We start from the raw sequence: 23045 nt of genomic DNA on the forward strand, positions 1-23045 counted from the left end.
ATGACGGAAGCTTTATGCAACATCTATGCAATGTAAACAAATTGGTTGGATTTGTACTGATTGATACTTTATTTTCGATTTATCATTATGGGTTGTTGTTGGCTTTGAACTCTCTTACAGTCACTGCGAGTACTTTTATATATATCTATGTTTTGTTTCTATTGCTTTTATGATAGTCAGTAACTGATTTGTATCGATCTAATGAGTTAAGGTGGTATGGGAGTATGAAAAATAATAGTTTTTTTTCAAACTTGACAAAATGAAGTATGTAAATGTGTTCGTAAAAAACGGAATAATAAAAATAAAAATGAAAGGTCAGCGAGCTTGTTTTCAATCTATACATGTGAAAAATTTCCATATTTTGTATGGATTATACAGATATAAAGCATTTGAATAGAAGGTTAACTAAATGATAAAATTTTGAACTAAAATATTGGCAGACAGCTCTTATATTAAAAAACGTGTCACCGTAACTTTCTCCTGCTATAACAAAAAATACAGATTTCCTGAGATTTCCTGTATGAATAATACCTTTTCGGAGTTCCAAGGTTATTTTGAGTATCAAGAAAAACATATTCTACTTTTGTAAATAAGTGATTGATAATGGCCTCAAATTAGACTGATTTGTTCATTTAAATAAAAATTATTATTAGTAACGTGCATTTCTGTATTGAACGTTGCTTACCTTATTAAAACTTTAGACCTATTGTTTTCTGCTTTTCAGTTAAAAATCCCAGACGCACATACCACCTTAATGCGCCATTTGTAACTGATTATAAGGAGAGGGTTGAGCTTTCACAAGCATGCTCAACCTCGCCACATTGTTTATTTGTCTGTCGGGCGTCTGTCTTTCACGGGTTTATGTCAGTCATACTTGTTTTTTTTTTTTTTTTTTTTGTATATTATACCGATATGAATTACATCGTTAGTTTTCTCATTTCAAATCTTTTATTGCTGATTTTTGCTCACTGTTGAAGGCAGTATGGTAACCTTTAACTGCGTAAATCTACGCAACTGAACTTGTATTTTTGAGGTCTCATTGGCAATCATACCACATTTCCTTATTATTCATATGTATTGAAATATAGTCCTGACCGAGTTATTCGCTGACGGATGTCATATATACTAGTATACCAAAATATAATTGATTTAATATTTTTCTTCTTCTGTTAAGTAAGAAATCCTAAACATAAAATTAAAAAACAGAAACATTTTTGTATGTTTAAAGGGGGGGACTTTTAAAGTTCAGACCTTTCATGCAATTGTTGATTTATTTTGAAAATGATTATACGAAATGATAACATTCCGTTATCATATATATGTGGGTTTGTGCAAAGAATAAAATACAATTATTTTATACATGCGACTTTTTCATTAAATTTCTTTCGTGTCATTTGCATTAACATAACCAGAAGGTTCACATATTTTCACATGACATCTTATACTAGCTCAGTAAAAATGAAAATGTTCAATTACATAAGAGATATTTGTCACATTACTTACACAAACACCCATAATTTACATATGAAATAAATGAGAAAATGTCTCAATCAAAAGAATTTTCTCTATCACCAATTTCCTGATCTGTAATCCAACTTAAATCGATGACTTTCTCAAATCTTTTTATTTTTATCGCCGTTTTTTGTCCTACATATGATAAACGTGTTCTATACCAATACAAGTTAAATAATTTAAACCTTCAGATAGAAAATTTACTTAACGGTATGTCCTCGGTTAAGATTTCAAACCTATACAAATATATTCTAAAGTGATACGTCAAGTTACTAAACGGTGTTTTTGGACATGAGGGAACTTCACCTATATAGGTAAGAACATTGTACATATTTAGAAATCTGCCGAAGACAATAGTATTGTTATTTATTGGGTTTTGATCTACATTGAAAGAGAAGTTGAAAAACTATAAATATGCATGTCTGTATTATTCAAATTATAAAGTCAGGATGAGGCCAAATCCGTGCTTTTCTTTATTTTAGTCCACTTGTTGGTTAGTTCTTGAGGGTTAGAGGTCAAAACCAAACATAAAAAAATGTGTAAGAATTTTTTCGAATATCTACAAGAATTGAATATTTTTTATGAGACACCAAATTTTAAATCATTATTTTGTTCAAATAAAACATATTTAATTGATGTGAAAGTTGGTATATAAATGCAAGATATTTTTTCTGTTTAGAATTGGTCCCAAACCGTATGCAGGATTAAGTTTTAAATTTTTTGTGTGGATTATCTTCTTATTGGCTGGAAGGTTGAAAACTTTATTTGACGCATACAAACTTTAAAAATCGTGGATCTAACTGTTGTTCTGCTGAATTGTAAAAAGAAGTCGCATAACCTCGAGTTACTGTATCTATTTAAATAGTCCGCACTGCAAGTACTCGGTCTAGTTTTAGTACGTGCTCATTCCTGTTCAAGTAACAGCGTTGATCTGGTTATTGGTGGCTCTTTGAAAGAAAGGTTTTTCAATTTTGTCGATTTATCTATTTTGCTTATGAACTTTTTCGTGGAAGATACCTCCGTTCATTTTGTTTTGCTTGCAATGTTTTCACGTGATTTGCAATGCAAAATCTTAAATTCTTATGTCTATACCGCCCATATTCATCTACACAACATAACCTCCATACTCCTATTTACTAATAAGGGGAGATGCTTGGTAGTCGATCAACAAAACAAAGTAACAAAAAAAAAAAGATGAAATCCGCTAAGACTTTAAAATCGGTATAATTATAGCCGATGTCAAGCCAACTTAATTAAAGTTGAAGATAAAATTGATTACCTTGAGGCATATCGATCAGTATTGATTTTATATTTATTTTTGATTCATAAATGCACTCATAGTATAGATTATATCGAGATAGAAAAACTTAAAGCGGAAACCACAAACAATATGATATATATATATATATATATATATATATATATATATATAAGTACGTCTGAGTCAGTGACAACTCTATAACAGATGTATCCATCGGATCGCCATCAATGATGGTGATACATGGCTGTGTACATAATGTATATACAACTCGTCTAAACATCAACCCAACAATGTTAGATCTGTAAATTTGCTTTCGCAAATTTTTTGGGAAGAACCAAAAATTTGCGAAAGCAAATTTACAGATCTAACATTGTTGGGTTGATGTTTAGACGAGTTGTATATATATATATATATATATATATAAAACAATGATATCACCATGGTAAGGTTATAAACATTTTAGTTGTTTTGTGTTCCAAGGAAACACAGATCTGATTGAATGCTAAATACATAGTTAATCAAGAGTTTTCACAATTAAATATCGCAAAATCTGCACTTTTGGTCTTCATTTTCCCGTTCTTTCTTATAATAAGACTCCAGGAGTGAAAGTCATTTAAGACATCAATAACTTTGTCAAACCTTCATAGAGTTTATGAAATTTGAAAGGAGCTTTTTTATGATTAAGAAATTATGTCTGAATCAAAATTTTGATTTATTTTCTTTTACGTATTTTACTGATGAAAGTATTTTTTATAGCGGTTAATATTAGTTTGGATTGGCCGGGAAACAGACCAATCCTATGTCAGCACTATCCACACTAGGAGCCAAATAAAATAACAAAATTACCGAACTCCAAAGAAAATTCACAACGTAAGTTCTTTATCAAATTGCAAAATCAAAAGCTCAAACAAACCAAACCAATGGAAAACTACATATCATGATTTAACGGCATTTAGTCCAAGTTTATAGTTTTCTTTTTGATATTGTTTTACATCTCATCCCCTCTTTTTAAATTTTTGATTAATATCTGTGGTGTCATAGATCAAATTTATTCGTTCAGTGTATGTTTAGTTACTGTTTTTGTTAATATGTCTTTTGATTGAGTTAAGTCACTTCAACTGATATTCTATACTATACTGTGTCTTTTTATCTTGTGATGTTACACTATTGTTTCAGGTTAGGGTGAAGGTTGGCAACTGTTAAAACGTTTAAACCCTCTGCATTTTTTTTGCAACTGTCCTAAGTCAGGAACCTGTTGTTCAGTGGCTATCGTTTGTTGATGTGGTTCATAAGTGTTTCTTGTTTCTCGTTTTTTATATAGATAAGACCGTTGGTTATCCCGTTTTAATGGTTTTACGCTTGTCATTTTGTGGCCCTTTATAGCTTGCTGTTCGGTTTGAGTCAATGCTCCGTGTTGAAGGGCGTACTTTGACCTATAATGGTTACGAGTTGTGACTTGGATGGAGAGTTGTCACATTGGCACTCATACAACATCTTCTGATATCTATATGGAGTTACCTTCTCATATTACTGAGGTAATATGAGTCGGTGATTTTTTAGTGATTTGGTTAATACATATTTGTGTCAATGGTTGAGTGACATTTTTAGTGATTGGGGTGATTTGTAAACGAAAGATGAGTATCTTATAAGTGATTGAGGTAAAGTTTGACGATGAATGAGTGACCTGTTAGTGATTGGGGTAAAATGTGACGATTGATTAGTGACCTTTTTTCGTAATTTGGGTAACATGTGTCGATTGCTGAGTTAACTTTTTAGTAATTCGGGTAATATGTGACGATGGAGGAGTGACCGTTTCAGTGATTGAGCGATATATATATATGTTTTTAGGGACTGGGGTAATATATGACGATGACTTTAGTGAATTAGATAATATATGTGTGTTTCGATGCAGGAGTGTACTTGTTAATGATTGAGGTTATATGTCTCGATGGACGAGCGAAGTTTTTAGCGATTGAGGTAATACGTGAGGATGGATGTACAAGTGACAATTTAGTCATTGGGATCAAATTTGAGGATGGATGAGTAACCATTTTAAAATCTGAAATCTACCCGGATATTTTATTGTGTACGTAGACATAACACACCAACATGTAGATTTTTTAATCAGTTACGTGCTCTTGCCCTATGCTTAAGATATAAAATTTCGCTTAATCCATTTTGAATTGAAGTAACTGAATTTGACAAAGGTATAGCAGGCACAATATCTTTGAAATGAGCCATATAATGAACACCTGATGTATTTTTACTAATATGTAATTTTATGTAAATCACAGAGCGAGCTCAACATTGTGTTCTTTAAAAGTATATAATAGCACAATTGTGTTAACATGTTCAATACATTTGTAAGTAAATTGCTATTGATCAATTAATTATGTTTAGATTCCCACATATTATGAAAAGTACTATTCTGATTGACAAACACTTTGTAATATCATTCTAATATACATCTCAATGTTTAACTTGGTTATGTACATCTCGATATTTAACTTGTTAGATGTACAATAGTTACATGTGCTGACAAATTAGGACAATTTCAAAAGCCTAAGATCAAACAATGATAAGTACAAGCTTATTATGAAAAATGAATAAAGAAGATTATAATGTTTATGTGCATTTAAATTCATTGAATAAATTATAACGGAGGTCAAATATTTCACACAATCGTATATATAGTGATCCAATTTCTTTTAAAATCCGCTAAGAATTGTAACAAAATATTTAAATAAAGATCATTTTCTTTTGCTCTATTAACAATATTGTTATAAAATAGTTAGTTAAATTCTTAGCGTTTACCTCCAAAGTACAAGTTTTAGAGTACTATTTCATACATGACATTCAAATATTTACTTTTTGAATACAGTTGTGGGTCCTTCAAACTATTTTAGTATGTGTCTTATTGTCCTCAAGCAGATCTCATGTATGCAGACAATTTTATAATTTCAAATACGCAACATTCTTGTAAAAACTTTAATAGACTATCTATTATACAATTATAAATGCCAATTTGAAAAATATAAATCAATTCTTAGGGTTTTTTTTTAGACAAAAATGTATTACCGTCTTCTCTCCAATGATCTTCAATTAATTGTCATGAAATTTGGTGATAAGGTGGCAAAATAGCAGAAAATGGCATTTGATATGAAAACATAGAAATTTAAAGTGATATATCACATCACTGACTTCCACTTTTTAAATCTGTAAATTAATTTTGTTTACCACGCTGTCCTTCTACATTTTATTTTTATTTTACATTCAATTCATATACGGTATTAATTTCAGTGGCGGATTATTGTGTTGCATAAATCGCATATCAATTTTAATTTAAAATTTAAATTGGAATGCGATTTGGCCAATTCACAAATTATTTGTTAGAACATTATGTTGAACTTTACATGGTTATATTATAAATGAAAGCTAAGAATCAAACGTAATATTTTATGGCAGCATGCATGCTCATTTGTGTATTTATCAAATTGTAAACGATAATAGCATCTGATTAAAGTTGCTGAAAAATTTAGACATCAGTCATACAACCCACAACATTGGAAATAAGCAGGATGTCATGTGTATCATGCATGAAACGCTCATCTCTCTCCCCCCCCCCCCCCCCCCCCCCCCCAAGAAAAGAAAAGAAGATATATTCAATCATTTTTGGGAGTCTATGAGTACGGAAAGCCAATTAGAATCTTCCTAAAATATTATTAAGTCGAGATCTTAAATTTAAACAATCCCTTCTAAAAATATAATTCCTCAATTATCACGGATTAAATTTAAAACAGATGTTTCTATAATTCGTGACCACGTATAAAAAAATTATCACGAATCTTTGGAATCGGTAATCACTTATTTTTTGGACATGTGATCACGAATAAAATTAATACAATTCAATTCAATTCTTTGTTTTGTCAAAGTCCATTCTCTCAACAAGTGAAATCGATATCTATAAATTGTAAAACGATACTTCATAAAATGAGAGCCATTCTATACACATTCATAAGACACTAAAATGAATAGATGGCTTCTTTACACTAAATCCATTCATGGATGTTGGATGTATACTGATTGATATTTAAATCTTAGATACATGATTTTTTTTAATGAGTTGTTATTGGCTTTTAACTAGTGTCAGTAACTGTAAGTAATCTCAGATTTGTATTAGTGTCTTTTTGTTGTTAGTGATGGAGTTGGTCAATGAATATATACCATACCGCGTCCTGTCTTTGTTTTCTGTGTTATGTTCCTTAACCCTTTTCAACTGATGTTTATAGTTTGTTTTTGTGTTACACTTCTTTCCCAAGTTTTATTTTTAAGTCGTTACAGACATGCTTAAGGCATACATAATATCCGACAAAAACTTAGTACGTCACATCCGGTTGCATACGAAAAAGGGTCGACAAAATATTTACTTGAATTTGACAGTTGAAGAAATTTATCCTACATTTCATTGAAGTAAAAATTGAGGTTAAATGGTTACTAAAGCTTGTACACCGTAAAAAAAGGTGAACATTTGATTGGTTAACTTCCAGTGATGGAAATTGTTTAATATGCCACGAAATGTTATGTGCAATTTTGTGCGTAGTGCTGGGAAGGATAAAACATTTCTCAAGCCAAGTATTTCTTCATTTGAAACAATGATAAATTCCGTACAATATGTATGATATTGAATATCACCCTTGCCATGCTTTGGCGTTGTTTTTCGGTTGTTCAAAAGTCTTGTTAATCAAAGATACAAAGTGCAAAGTTTCCATTGGTGACAATTTTCATGACATGTGGTACTCTTAATATTTTGAAGATTCCACTTGATTAGATAGGAGACATATATTTCTTTTATCAAATAAATGTTCAAACTTGAAATGAAAGTGCAAGCAATGTAAGGTTCTACCTCACACTGACTTCTCAAAAGCGAATATAAAGGTATGAAATGAGGACAAGATCGCAACTTTGAAATAATTTTAAAGATCAAGGATTCTTATAAGGAATAATGAATTTGATTGACAAGAGAATGTGGACTAGTTTAACCCCAGCTTCGTTAAAGTATAAATATTATCGATATGTCAGTTCAATGTTAATTATATCATAACTTATAGTTAAATTCAAAAGCTTGTCAAATATTTAAGTTTTTAAATTTAAAATCTGTATTGTGTTACTTTTAAACAAGATAGAGAAAACGAGGCGATTTTCTTAATGGGTTCATTTTCATTTGTGACAAACACAAAAGTGACAATCTTACAGGGGGTTTAATAATACCGTCAAATTAACTTTTACAATGCCAAAGTTCGCCTCTGTGGATATGACCCGTCTTAGATACATATTTTTTAACTTGTTAACTTACATTCTAACCAATTCAACTTTAATTGTCGCGGTTAATCTTCGTATGAATAAATGCATCTGTCTGTCTATATAAAATATGATTTTTTGTATTTTTTTAAATACTTCATATATAATTAAAAATGGCAATACGACTATAATGAACAGCTGTTTTCCGATTCTATGTCCGATACTGTGTATGCCTCATCATCTATATTTTAAATCAACAACAAAAACGTACAAGAATGAACAGGGTATTCTGCAAAGATCAGACACAGCAGGCATTTCAGCGCTAACAACATTAACCAAATAAATTATCAAATAAATTATGTAAATGACTTATAAAGCAAAAGATATGAAGTAAATACAGCTAAAAATTCATTAAGAAATAGCATAATGTATTTCACTCGCTGTAAGTGACCACAGTTAGATTATGCTTATTACTCCTCGATGTAAAGTTGACATTAGTGCTTCTTCAGTCAATCATATTGCTAAAATTTATTCCATACATGTATTAGTATTATTTAGGGATCTTACATATGAACTTATATTTGAATTTGAATTACTAGTAAAATAGTATTTTTGATTTAAAAAGCACGGTTTTACCGCGCTAAAAATCATATGCTTTTAGATGTATAAGTTATGGTAAAATGTTAGGTAGAGACAGCCGATTCCGTTCATGGCGTTTAATTTTTTCCGATTTAGAGCAAATTTTGGATGAACAGATGCATACAAAAAGCTTCTGTATCAATTGCTTCTAAGTCTCACATTATCACAGCCTCAGTTTCAATTGTTACTTAGTCTCACATTACCACACCCTCAGTTTCAATTGTTACTAAATCTCACATTATCACATACTCTGTTTCAATTGTTACTAAATCTCATATTGTCACATACTCTGTATCAATTGTTACTAAATTTCACATTATCCAAGCGTCTCTTTCAAATGTTACTAAATCTCATATTATAACAGTCTCTGTTTCAATTGTTGATAAATCTTACATTATCCAAGCTTCTGTTTCAATTGTTACTCAGTCTCACATTATCACAGCCTCTGTTTCAATTGTTACTAAATCTCACATTATCACATACTCTGTTTCAATTGTTACTAAATTTCACATTATCCAAGCCTTTGTTTCAATTGTTACTCAGTCTCACATTATCACAGCCTCTGATTCAATTGTGACTAAATCTCACATCATCACTGCATCTGTTTCAATTGTGACTAAATCTCAAATTATCACTGCATCTGTTTCAATTGTTACTAAATCTCACATTATCACATCCTCTGTTTCAATTGTGACTAAATTTCACATTATCAAAGCCTCTGTTTCAAATGTTACTAAATCTCACATTATCACAGTCTCTGTTTCAATTGTTGATAAATCTCACATCATCCAAGCCTTTGTTTCAATTGTTACTAAATCTCACATTAGCACAGCCTCTTTTTAAATTGTTACTAAATTTCATATTATTCCAGTCTTCATTTCAATCGTTACTAAATTTCATATTATCACAGCCTCTGTTTCAGTCTTTAAGTCTTACATTTTCCTATCCTCTTTTTCAATTGTTAATTCATGTATATCTCCCATTATAATAGCTGTTGTTTCAATTTTTACTAAATCTTACATTTCAAGCCTCTGTTTCAATTGTTACTTAATCTTACATTGCAACAGTCTCTGTTACAATTGTTACTTAAGCTCACGTTATCACTGGATCTGTTTCAATTGTTACTAAGTCTCACATTATCACACCCTCAGTTTCAATTGTTACTAAGTCTCACATTATCACAGCCTCGGTGTCAATTGTTACTCAGTCTCACATTATTACACCCTCAGTTTCAATTGTTACTTAAGCTCACATTATTACAGTTTGTGTTTCAAATATCAATACCTCGCACATTATCATAGTCTCTGTCGTTACTATTTTCAAATTGTTTGGCCTCGAAACATCAATGAATAGACATTAATTGTTGAAATGTACATCTGTTAAAATGTGTGTGGACAAATGTAAAATCTTACAATTGTTATTTTTACGTCTGTACTATTCGAATTCCAGTACAATGCATTAAACTAAAAATCGGATATATCTTTACTCGGCGAAATTTGAGTGAGATCTTATAACAATTGACTTGAGTAGGATACAAAAGAAAAGTAACATACTATAAATCAGCATTTCAACATCTTTCTGATTTTCATCCTTTAAGCGAAACAAATGCTAGAGATATTGGTCTTTTCCATTCACCGGTAAGAGAATGATGATTTCACTCATTAAAGAAGAACTCCATAAATCGTCCCAATTCGATCGAATGCTGATCATTACAATGTACCAGGAATAAACACGCATAGTCAATAGGTGTTATAATGACAAAATGTATCATTTTAATAGTTATCTCAATCCAAGTTTTTATGGGAAATCACGTCACTAGCGATGCTTGCAAAGTTTCAAGAAACTGTTAAGGTTCGATTTGAATCAAGATATAATTCTTAAAAGAGAATTAATAGTTAAGAACAGATAAGGCTTCTATAAAACAATATAAATGGTAAATGAAATGCATGTGGTATTAAAAGGAAACGTTATTGATTACATTTTATGTATACACTGGCAACATTTACTATTATACTTTATAGGAATACTCATTCTATAGAGGGATTTCTAATGATATTGACACACGTGTAATCATTAATCTGTGTTATCAATTTTTAAAAACACTGTAGGATTTTCGAAATGTACACGATCTTTGGTCCGGAGATAGGAACTCAGACATTTCTATTTCTCAAGGTAAGAAAATGCCTTATAATTATAGAGATTGTAAATTATATTTTTTTTTTTTTTTTTGCAGAAATTAAAATAGTCGTATCGCTATCTTCGTTTTAATGAGAGAAAAAATGTAGGTATTTTAGAATTTATTAATTTCAATATGACTTTCTTGAACTTGTTCTACAACTAGTTCACACAGCCATTTATTTCTATAGGAAACAAGAACATCTCATTAACAGGTCCTACTATGGACATTTTCGTCAATAAATCCAATTTACTCAACAAGATATCATCTTTTAAAATACAATTAATTAGTCCGATTACTAATTAAAATTGTAATAACATAAATTGATTACGTGTATATCCGTTTGCTTTATAGTTGTTTATCGGTGAGGAGCTAGGAGGTGGGAGGGTGGAAGTTATAAGAGTGAGGTGCTAATCGAAATAGAGGTATATCTATATCCTGGTATCTGTGTTGGTGGGTTAGGAGCTAGGGGGTGGGAGGGTGGAAGTTATAAGAGTGAGGTGCTAATCGAAAGAGAGGTATACCTATATCATGGTATCTGTGTTAGTCGATGATGAGCTAGGGGCTGGGAGGGTGGAAGTTACAAGAATGAGGTACCAATCGAAATAGAGGTATACCTATATCATGGTATCTGTGTTAGTCGATGATGAGCTAGGGGCTGGGAGGGTGGAAGTTACAAGAATGAGGTACCAATCGAAATAGAGGTATATCTATATCCTGGTATCTGTGTTGGTGGGTTAGGAGCTAGGGGGTGGGAGGGTGGAAGTTATAAGAGTGAGGTGCTAATCGAAATAGAGGTATATCTATATCCTGGTATCTGTGTTAGTCGATGATGAGCTAGGGGCTGGGAGGGTGGAAGTTACAAGAATGAGGTACCAATCGAAATAGAGGTATATCTATATCCTGGTATCTGTGTTGGTGGGTTAGGAGCTAGGGGGTGAGAGGGCGGAAGTTACAAGAATGAGGTACCAATCGAAATAGAGGTATATCTATATCCTGGTATCTGTGTTGGTCGGTGAGGAGCTAGGGGGTTGGAGGATGGAAACTACAAGGATGAGGTACTAATCGAAATAGTGGTATATCTATATCCTGGTAAAATGTTGGTCGGTGAGGTGCTAGGAGATTGGAGGATGGAAGTTACAAGGATGAGGTGCCAATCGAAATAGAGGTATATCTATATCCTGGTATCTATGACGAGTTTATATATTATACAAATATTACGAGCTGTTATGTTGCAACAACTATAACGAAAAATTACAACGAAATATGTCGAAATAGACATAATTATTTTCGTTTAATTTGAAAACAGGCTAATAAAGCAGACAATTATGTCGAAACAACGACATGATTATATGTTTATGTAATTTTTCAATATTCTATTTATTTTCAATACAATTTCGGTCTGTAGGAGGAAATTGCGGGCTGGGTTGTCTAACATGATACTAAGAATAATGAAAATCATAGGCGGATCCAGAGGGATCGAGGGCTTTTGTAGGAAACATTTTGATGATTATATAGGATATCACTGAAGCATTACTAGAGCGGGCTCCCTATTAGGGCAGTGAGTGCCCCCCCTTTTTAATGAAAATTTCTGGATCCGCCACATTGATAAAGAATAACTGAATTATAACATGGACTAATTATATAATGAATCTGTATTTATGTATTAGTCCCAGATTAAAATCTGTTTTTGTTTTTTTGTTTGTTTGTTTGTTGTTGTTGGTTTTTTTAGCAATCCCTTGTATGTAATGTTAATGGCAAAAAGGCTTTAGATTAATGGTTTGGAAAATTTATTCGAAAATGTTCAATATACATTGATTTCATCGTCATTTTTATTTTCAAAGAGTTTCATGATTTATAAAGAAATAACCTGTTGTCACGGAGTCAACATATTTTTATATATTTGAATGCATAAAACAGTCAGTTATTCATAATAAAAACACATCTTTCATCGATTATGTCAAATACTAAATTTTACTTTGTTACAATATAATAGAATATTAAATCATTTATGAAACTAGTCGTTAAATGTTCATTATAAATTCATTAGAACCATTTGATATTTGGATACTTCAAGTCATGGAACTTGTTTTCAACCACCGAACTTCGATGATAACAAGAGAAACGAGAAGATAAAAAATGTATCACACGGTAATTTTTCTGTTACCTTGAAATTTATCAATATATATGGAAAACGTTTAGGCGTTAGATCAGTATGAAGAGCGATACTTTGCAAAATAAATAAATTATAAGTGTGTTTATTCAAACTGAGCTCTTTGTGAAGATTGAATAAATCATTTTCGACTTATGAGTTACAATGTCCTTTTGGTGTCTATCGCCTTACTTTAACAAAAAACTTGTATTAATAATTACAATTTGCACATTTTGGTCATATGAAAGAATAACCTTCCCCCAAATTAGAGATTTGACCCGAGTGTCACTGGCGAGTCTTTTATTTAGACGAGATCTAATCAAATTGTTCCATATTTACGAGTACGATAACATATGCATGTGGTTTTGCAAAAAAAAAGGTTGATCTCACACATAGAAAAGCTGAAAAATTTAGTTATCTGGATTGGGAAAAGGAAGGAACAAATTACCTTAATTCTGGTCAAACATTTTATTTTAGCTTTACATTTTTTGATATCTTCACTAAAGAAAAAAAAAAAATAGAATCAACAGCAAACAAAATGGGGTATCAATTCATGACACACACACAAAAAAAAAAAAAAAAACAACCAGTAAATAATGCACAGCAAAAACGGTACAAAAAGCAAAGGAACATCGCTTTTATGGCTGTTCTTCGATAATTTCAAACATGATAGCTTTATGTTTAAAAATGGGACAGTCAAACAAGAATTCGCACATATATTCAATATCTAACCCGAACTAAATGTTAGATTAAATATAATAAAAAAAGTCATAGTTCAAGAAGTACGCAGAAAAAAAACTTCATTGAGCAAATAAAATTTATTTTCCTTGGACCATACAAAAAATGTAGGTCCCAATTTTGAATGATGTTTTTTTTTCCATTTTCGATTTTAATTTAATTTTTTTTTTTTTTATTGATTTATTGGTCTCCCTGGATTTCATTTTTTTTTTCGTTTGCTAAATATCCTTTTTTCTCAGTTACTTTGAAGGTTATAACATGTTTTGTATTTACTGTAGATCTAAATTCAGAAATTATTGTAAGGTTTTTATTAATGCGAATAATGCAACCGGATACAATATTAATAAGAACTCGCATTTTGAATTTGATAAATATGTCTAAATGCCAATTTCCTAGAAATTGCAATAATTAATCTCGCAGCTTTGGCATTTTTTCCCCTAAAAAAATAGCAATAATAAATGCATGCAACAATTTCTGAATTTATAGTACACAAATAAGGATAGATCTACTAAAGTTCTTTTACTCCTTTTACCCCCGCAGTATTTCTGGTAAAGCTTTTTAATCCAACTAGGCAAAAACACAGATTAAGATTGAATGACTTCAATAAATCGCAGTGAAAAGTCCCTTTGCACAAAGTTTATACTTCTAAAGACTTAAACTGGAGTGACAAATGTTAAAACGTTAATGAACCATTTCTATGGATAAATTATTCAAATGATTAATTCGAAAGTTCTATGCAAACTGGCCGTAGTTTGCCATTACGAATGTACATTCCATGTCAGACATTCGTTAAGTTTAATTGTTATCAGATTCATCATATAGGAGAACATAGTCTCTTTTTTCTCTCTTATCTTCAGTTAAGACTCTGTTAAGTATTTCAAATTACTTTCATAGAGTAATATCTTTTAAGTCTGTAAAACCGTATTCTTCAAATAGAATGATTAATCTGTTTTCAATGATTTGCTTTCAATAAAAGGGGACAATTCCGTACCAAAAGCGGTTGGACCTTAAAGTTTAATGGCAATCATGGGCAACTTTTCGATCTTTGTTTTCAGATTTTGACAGACATCTAACAAAAACATGTTTGGTGCTTTTGACAAAAAATACTTTGATTTATTTTTCTGTACTTAATTACAACCCACGCATTCGGTTCAATAACTATACATAAATTTAAGGAATTTATTGCAACGTACATGGTATCATACACACAACTGACATTATTGCATACTGCAAAGATGGTTTAAGCCTCAGTCACACCTTACCGGATAGCTCGAACGGACGCCTAACGGATAACTTTTTTTCAATCCGTTCATTTCCGTTAGACGTCCGTTCTTATCCGTTAGGCGTCCGTCCATATCTGTTGCATGTCCGTTAAGCGTCCGTTTTATCCGTTGACGTCCGTTCTGTCCGGTGGAAAATTTTGAGCATGTTCAAAACTTTGAACGGACGTCCAACGGATAAAATGTCCGTTGAACGTCCGTTAGGCGTCCGTTAGGCGTCCGTTTTGTACGGTACTCGTCCGTTTTGTATCCGTTACGTGTCCGTTATGCATCCGTTGGAGATCCGGTAGACCAATTCACCAACGGACGTCTACCGGACGCCTAACGGACGCCTAACGGATAAAACGGATGTGAAACGGACATTAACGGAAGGATAACGGATAAAACGGATGCCTACCGTATTGCCTTTAATTTTTAGATGGTTTATTGCCTTTAATTTTCAGATTATTTTGTTCATCCGTTTTATCCGTTACGCTTCCGTTAGGTGTCCGTTTTATCCGGTACTCGTCCGTTGGATGTACGTTCGACGTCCGTTCTGTCCGGTACGTATCCGTTTCACGTACGTTCAATGTTCGTTGTGTGTCCGTTAGGCATTCGTTACATGTCCGTTAGTACACCAACAAACTCCCAACGGATAAAAATTTTGTCAACGGATAACTTTTTTTTATCCGTTAGGCGTCCGTTCGTGCTATCCGGTAAGGTGTGACCGAGGCTTAAGACTTAACAATGCTACAGGAACGTCCAACCTAATTGGGGACGTTAGATGCATTCCTCGTTTTGGCATGCAGCGGTCTTATCATTGCAGAACCCTTTAAATAACTCTCTGACTGGTTTGAAAGTCAACTATTGGCAGGCGAGTTTTCTTTCAACTTATCGAGACAGTCCAAATTTCCAGTACTGTAATCCATTCAACCCATTTCAATAAAATATAAAGTATCAAAGCTCAGTTATATTTGAATGTTTCACAAAAAGCAGAAAAAATAATAATAAAAGAGAAATAACTGGTTTTTATGTAGATCTCAGGCAAACAGGGATTAATGCATAATTCAACCCCTTATCAAACCGCAAGCCTACTTAAAACAAAACTTAACCCTTTCTCTTTTATGATGACGTGATGCAAACCACTGTGTACTTTTATAGCACGCTGTTTCAGCTTTATCACTTTCTACACGACTAGCTATTATAAAACTGATCAAAGTCTTGCAATAGAATTTACAGCGCCAGAATTGATCGAGAACGGTCCATTGATTTTATAACAATGATTCTCAAACAGCAGGAAGTAATTTCCGAGTGAAACATTTCGAAAACAAGTAGGAAAATACATTACGTAATAGTCATCAATAGATTTGATAATAATCAAGAATTATTTCTCATTGAACGATGATTTTATTTTATTATCTTTGATAAAATTTGCTAAAAGCTTCTTATAACGTCCGTCTTATTAAAATTGTACCATTTACAATAGATAACCTTTGTAAAGTTTTGAAATGATAATCTTATAATGAAGATTGATTTTTTAACTATAAATTTCAATATACTGTGGAAAAAACAGAATCATGCCAAAATAATGTAGAGGTAAAAGGCTGTTAATTAAAAATAACGAATCTCTATACCTCTAGCATGACAGCACTTACAGGAAACAATATGTTTTCTTAACATTGGTTTAAATCAGAACAGAACATATTAAATGGTTGATATTAAGGCGACTTTAGAAGACTAAAAATCAAAGAAAAAAAATTCAAGTTATGGGAAATGTTAAACAGTCAAGTACTACTATAAGTTGTAAGTGGACTAGTCCGATAGGATTTGAATGCTAGTGTATATGATATATTTATTTACAACCACTGGGTCGATAACACTGCTGGTGGAGGTATCGTGTCCTCCCCGAAGGTACCACTAACCCCGTAGTCAGAACAGCTGTGTTGCCATGAACTATCATTGCAATGATCAGAATAAAGCCTCTATACTAACTTTTTACAAAACTTTAAACGTTTCCAAATACTACGGATTTTTTACGCCAGGATTGGATTATTTTGGTTGTATTTAGAAACACTTTTTGATTCCTCAAAGCTCTTCCACACACTTCGTAATTTATTTGGCTTTTTGTAAACAAATTTGATTTTGGCGTCACTGGTGAGTCTTTTTTATCTACAAACGCATGTCTTAAAAACATTGGAACATTTTGTATATCTATGACGAGTACAGTATACGAACATACTCAAGTAGTGTTTGACAAAACAAATATTGGTATATTATTCTGTAGTGACTATCCGATAAGGTAAAAAGGCAATTATGATTTATTTATAGGTTAGACAATACTTGGTCATCTTTTATGAAAATTATAGCCCGAGGCGTAGCCGATTCCATTGAATGTATCCACACATACGAGTGATGTAGTTTTAATTCCTTGAGGGTATCACAATCCCAGTATTCAGCACTTCTGTACTGACATGAATATCATTGATTGGTCATATTTATAAAAAGTAAAATCACAAAAATACTGAACTCAGTGGAAAATCAATTCGGAAAGTCCATAATCACATGGCAAAATCAAATAACAAAACGCATCAAAAACGAATGGACAAGAACTGTCATATTCCTGACTTGGTACAGGCATTTTCAAATGTAGAAAATGGTGGATTGAACCTGGTTTTATAGCTAGCTAAACCTCTCACTTGTATGACAGTCGCATCAAATTCCACTATATTGTCACCGATGCGTGAACAAAACAAACAGACACACTAGGTAAAAATGTCAAAAATAGGGGTACAGCAGTCAACATTGTGTTATCATCTTAATCACTATCAAAACAACAAATGTAACGAAGAAGCACAAAAAGGCATACATCAAATTAACATCCTCATTTTGCTTATATTATACGATTTTATTTGTCTATGTAAAATGCACCCATCAAGGATGGAGGGTTTTGAGTACTGGTGTAAAATTGCGGGTTTGAAATTCGCACAGGAGACATGAAATAATTTTGTCGTTCAAAGTATGACGGAATACATAAATACAGTCACGTAAAATAGATTATAAATTAACTGTTTACAAAACTTTTGAATTTTGGAAATACTAAGGCTTTTCTACCTCAGGAATAGATTACCTTAGCTGTATTTGGCAAAACTTTTAGGAATTTTGGTCCTTAATGCTCTTCAACTTCGTACTTTATTTGGCCTTTTTAACTTTTTTGGATTCGAAAACCCATGTTATGACACAAATGTATGACCGGAGTCTATAGTCTATAAATTGTGTTCAGAGGCAAACATTTTCGTCATCTGTTAACTGTAAGATATCAGACTGAGTGCAGATTTTTTAATATGGGAGCACAAAAAAGTTCCTAGAAGAAATCCGACAATATAAAAACTGAAAAGGTGACTATTTACACTTAATTATACATAATTGTGATCAACAGGATCAATAGAATATCAGTAACAAGAGATTGCCGTGTGTCTTTCCGATAATACAAGCACCGCAGGTGTTGCAATGGAAAAAAATCCAATAATCATACTACATTGTTTTTCAACATATATATGACAATAAATTAATGACGTGTGGCTTTTTCACGGTAGATTGAAAGGAATCTGTTTCACAAAAGGTAACCAAACTACAATGTCAACATAAACAAAGGAATAATATTGAAATGTAACTAAGTTATGTCTTTAAATAACGGCAGCACATACAACTTGGGTACACAGAAACAAGTAAATAGTCAGATTTATGGGCAGTGTGTGACTAAAGTAAGATACAAGTAAAACGTTAGAAATTTAAAAATATTATGAAAACTAAAGGTTAGTCTCTCGCTTAGTAAGTAATTGATGTTTTACCAGTAACTATCAACGCTTTACAAAACATGGTATCTATGTGCTATCTGAGATTGAGTTTAACACAAAGTAAATATAGAATTTAAGACTGAATAGCAAAATAAGTATCATGTTTTGATTTATAGATATACATTACTTAGTAGCCAGTGTTGTGTTATTATTACAGGAAAAATGACGGAAGATGATTAACAAAGTCAACTCAACTTGGAACTTGATCTAGAGCTTCTGAGGACCACTAAGAGATTATGAATAGAAAATGCAGTCATCAAAGCGTGTCAGAAAATCTAGACCGCCAGCGAGCAGAGAAGCGGCCTATAGAATTATAATTAGATATGTAAATGAAGTGTGTATTCAAATACGAAAATTTGCCAAACATTATTTAAACAGAGATGCCATAGATTACAGTGCATGTGCAAAATGTTTGAAGGATTTGTGCGAAGTTTGGGAAACTGAACCATCAAAATTTCCTACGTGGAAGGAATTCTTCGAGAAACATAAAATAAAGGCAACCGAAGATGGATTAAGAAAGAAAGACTCGTACAAAGATTTGTTGAATATATGTGAACGTGCAAGAGAGTATGAACTGATGATCCCAGGTGTTAGAGAAATGATTGTAGAATGCGCGCGTGGTCATCTTTATAAATACTGCCAAAGTTTCATTGAAGAGGCTGAGGAATTGGAAATTCAGCCTGTACTCGAATATGAAGAAGCAATAAATGCATACAGAACTGAAATGGATGCAAAAATCAACAAAATTAATAAAAGTATACTAGAATATGGTGAAATAAAAAAACCTTTCGAAACGTTTATTTCAGAAGGAAACGTGCATGCCAAATTAATGGAAGAAACGTGTGTTCTATTAATCGAAGTTTCGCATACAGCCAAAAAATGGATAGCTGAAGATTCTGCTTACCCAGACAAACTTTTGCAAGATATATTCTTCAATAACTCCTACAAAGAGAAACTTGAAGATGATATTGAAAAGCTGCGACAAAAAATTAGAAGCACTGATGGAAGTATAGAACGGAAAAGGAAAACGCATGCTACTCTTGCCCGGGAACATTCTAACCACAAAAGACAAAAACATCGAGCAAAACAAAGTTTAGAAGTAGTTATTCTTAAAATTCAAAAGTTGGAGAGAGACATTGAGGCAAAAAATAAAGAGATACAACAACTTAAAGATGAAATAGCAGATAAAACTCCTGTCTCGCCGCGGTATCGAAGTGACCTTAGACTTAATCTAGAACGAGAGTATGGTTGTCTCGACAAGTTGGAAGAAAATAAACAAGTAATGGAGAGACAGAAGATACGATTAGACAGAGAATTCAAAAGTGTTAATGACAGTACATATGAATATAAAGTGGAAGCTGTCACAAATCGTCACGAACAACATGAAATGAGACAAAAAATGCTTGGGATGGAGATTGAAATCAAATCTATATATGATCGAATTTCTAGTATAGACCAGAAATCTGCTGTACTGAAGAAAATCAGACTTTTAAATCTTTCACCAGATACACTCAGAATGATGCACAAACGACGGATAAAAATACAAGAAAATGGTGAGTAACGACATAACTTATAGACCTTGACTTAAAATGTATCATACTTCTATTTTTTTTTAGAAATCCCAAAATCAAGATTTCTTTTTTTTCTTAATTCAAAGCTCGTTCATCACAAGATTTTGATCATCTATAAGTCGTATAACATGTAAAATTGAAAATGTCGCTCCACATATGCATATACATACTCTTTAAATTCTCACATTTAAATTATGAATGTTTTCTTTTTTTTTTGGGGGGGGGGGGGGGGGGGGGGAGGGTAACCAGGTGTTACAGTATGTGTAATGAAATGTAATTTAGTTGTAATTAAACATACAGAATAGTTCACGAATAAAACTAAATACGAACATATCTTAAAAATGGTGAAAAAAAGATTTATACAAACATATGCATTATACTAGTAGAGTTATACAAACCATATCAAGTTTTTAGCTCTATAATTTTTTCCTTAGAATTTACAAAACGGAGAAAAAGGAAATGTGAGTTTTTTGCAAGCTTCAAATTGTACTATTATATTCTTCTTAACTACTCAGCATGCCTTTCATAAACCTAATACGACCATACAATACTTTACATGTACGATTGGTGAAGTAAAGCTCATCTATACCTTTAGCATTGCACTAGCATGATATAGCAGTAGAACGAGTGGTTACGCTATTTTCATCAAAAACAACGTTTTCTTGAAAATCATCTGATGTGTCTTTAAAGAAACTAACTGTGCATTTGCATATTTTTAAACCCAGAAAGATAGGTTAATTGATTTCCCTTCGAAAACAAATGCTGTAAAATTTCATTAAACATGCAATGAAAGTCGTATGAAACTGAAAATAGGCAAACCCCATTGACATTGTAAAAAATAAACTCATCATAGATACTAGGAATGAAATTTTGTATTTGCGCCAGACGCCCTTTTCTCTGTATATAAAAGTGAATGGAAAAATCATTGCTTTGCAACTGGTCATCTACCGACACCACAGATGTCTGTTCCAAGATTTCTTTAACGCCAATAGAGCTTGGTTCTCACACTACACAATGCATCGGATTTAACATCCCTATTCCGACAATTCTTTCTTTTTAAACAGCATAAGTTTTGTTTTCAGTTCTAGTTTCAGTAAAGTTTACAACCCTTGCATGACAACTGACATTTTGTTTTTAACAAATTTAGACCATCAAACATATCCATATAATATCAGTATATATATTTAACCTTAAATATATGATTTCTTTACACAAAACCATAGCATTTCCCATCCTTTAGTCTGTACTTTTTGTTAAAGTAGCATAGTGTGTTGTAGATAAGCATCCCGGCTGAATATTCGTCGTGTGGTGACTTGGAAAGGAACAATACGCCATTGATCAGGTTCTAATTTCAAGTGTTAAGTAACTGACATCGGAAATAATAATGATTATAAATTATGATTGTTAGTAGCAGTTAGTAACTAAAAAAAATACTGAATCCATATTTCAAAATCTAAAATCTAAGGTAAACGCATTAGAGAATAAAAGAAGTTACGAAATGGTATAGGGCAAACTAAAATTATTAGTCGCGGAACAGGTGGATCCTTGAATGACCGCGTGCAAGTTTCAGGAAATCTGGTGTTTCATATGATAAAACCCATCACCCATATGATAGGCCTGTAATTCAGGAGTTGTCGTTGGTCTTTCTGTCACATTTGTTGTTCTATGATTGTTCTGTCGTAAATAAGACCATCAGTTTACCCTTTCAATGGTTTCACACTTTGTCATATCGAATACTATCTTTTAAGGACACACCAAAAGTAAACATAATGGAATACCGTATCATGCCATCTGAAAGATATAAACTACAGTTGCTGTTAGGGTTATAAAGCTATCTGTAGTGTTATATGTATGAGAGTTGTAAACCTCGGTGTTTTGTTATGAACAGAAGTTCAGTTATAAATCTAAGTGAATATCTTACAATTTGGTCTATTTAATTCCCACTTTAATATGACAAGTCTTTTAAGAGTTGCAATCGACATGGATTTACTTGTTATAAGAAAATTCAAATTCAATATAAAACATTTTAAACAAACACTTCATATTGTAAAGACATGAAAATGTGACGTTAAAATTTTATTATTCATAGTTCTATCAAGGTCCTACAAACTCGATCAAGAACTAAGACCTCATTATAGAAAGATATAGTTAGTATACTTGATTCCACTGAGGAGCTTTAATCGTGTATCATAGACATGATACAAATGAAATGATTTTATCTTAATCATATTTGTATTCACAAATTTGCCTATATTTGTGAAAGAAATTATTACTAGTTAATTCTTATAATTTGTGAAAAAAAATTCAAACTTGATAACGAATACAAATTCACACTAACCCACCTACTAAGAATCATCAACAATACTCTACTTTCTATTGTCTTTCTTTTTATCTTATTTGTTGCCTTTTCTTCAAGTTATATGTTTTAAAAGCACCCTTGGAGTCTTGTTTATATATGACACCGACAAGACCCTCTATAGTCAATATTTATAAAAGTTTTAGATGAGAACGTTGACTTATAAGTATTCGGTGAGCTAGCGTATGTTTATATATTCCTCAAGTTCTTTTTGATGTTAGCAAGAAAT

The 23045-nt window shown here is 32.1% G+C and overlaps 1 protein-coding gene across 9 annotated transcripts in view; it reads left to right on the forward strand.

Annotated features, from left to right (window-relative positions):
* Nucleotides 1-23045, forward strand: part of LOC143064538 (uncharacterized) — a 35640-nt gene that overhangs the window by 6231 nt on the left and 6364 nt on the right. For 3 of the 9 annotated variants that reach the window (XM_076237433.1, XM_076237434.1, XM_076237435.1), the window contains exons 1-2: nucleotides 1680-1826; nucleotides 19047-20442. In XM_076237433.1, the coding sequence (XP_076093548.1) occupies nucleotides 19137-20442 (1306 nt within the window). In that variant the 5' untranslated portion in view covers nucleotides 1680-1826; nucleotides 19047-19136. Of the gene's footprint in view, nucleotides 1-1679; nucleotides 1827-3529; nucleotides 3644-10758; nucleotides 10883-10943; nucleotides 10992-18675; nucleotides 18797-19046; nucleotides 20443-20894; nucleotides 20922-23045 lie in introns of those variants that run through there. The other 6 variants (XM_076237427.1, XM_076237432.1, XM_076237426.1 and 3 more) reach the window with 6 other exon arrangements.

Source organism: Mytilus galloprovincialis, chromosome 2, assembly GCF_965363235.1.
Source record: "Mytilus galloprovincialis chromosome 2, xbMytGall1.hap1.1, whole genome shotgun sequence".
NCBI classification, from domain to species: domain Eukaryota; kingdom Metazoa; phylum Mollusca; class Bivalvia; order Mytilida; family Mytilidae; genus Mytilus; species Mytilus galloprovincialis.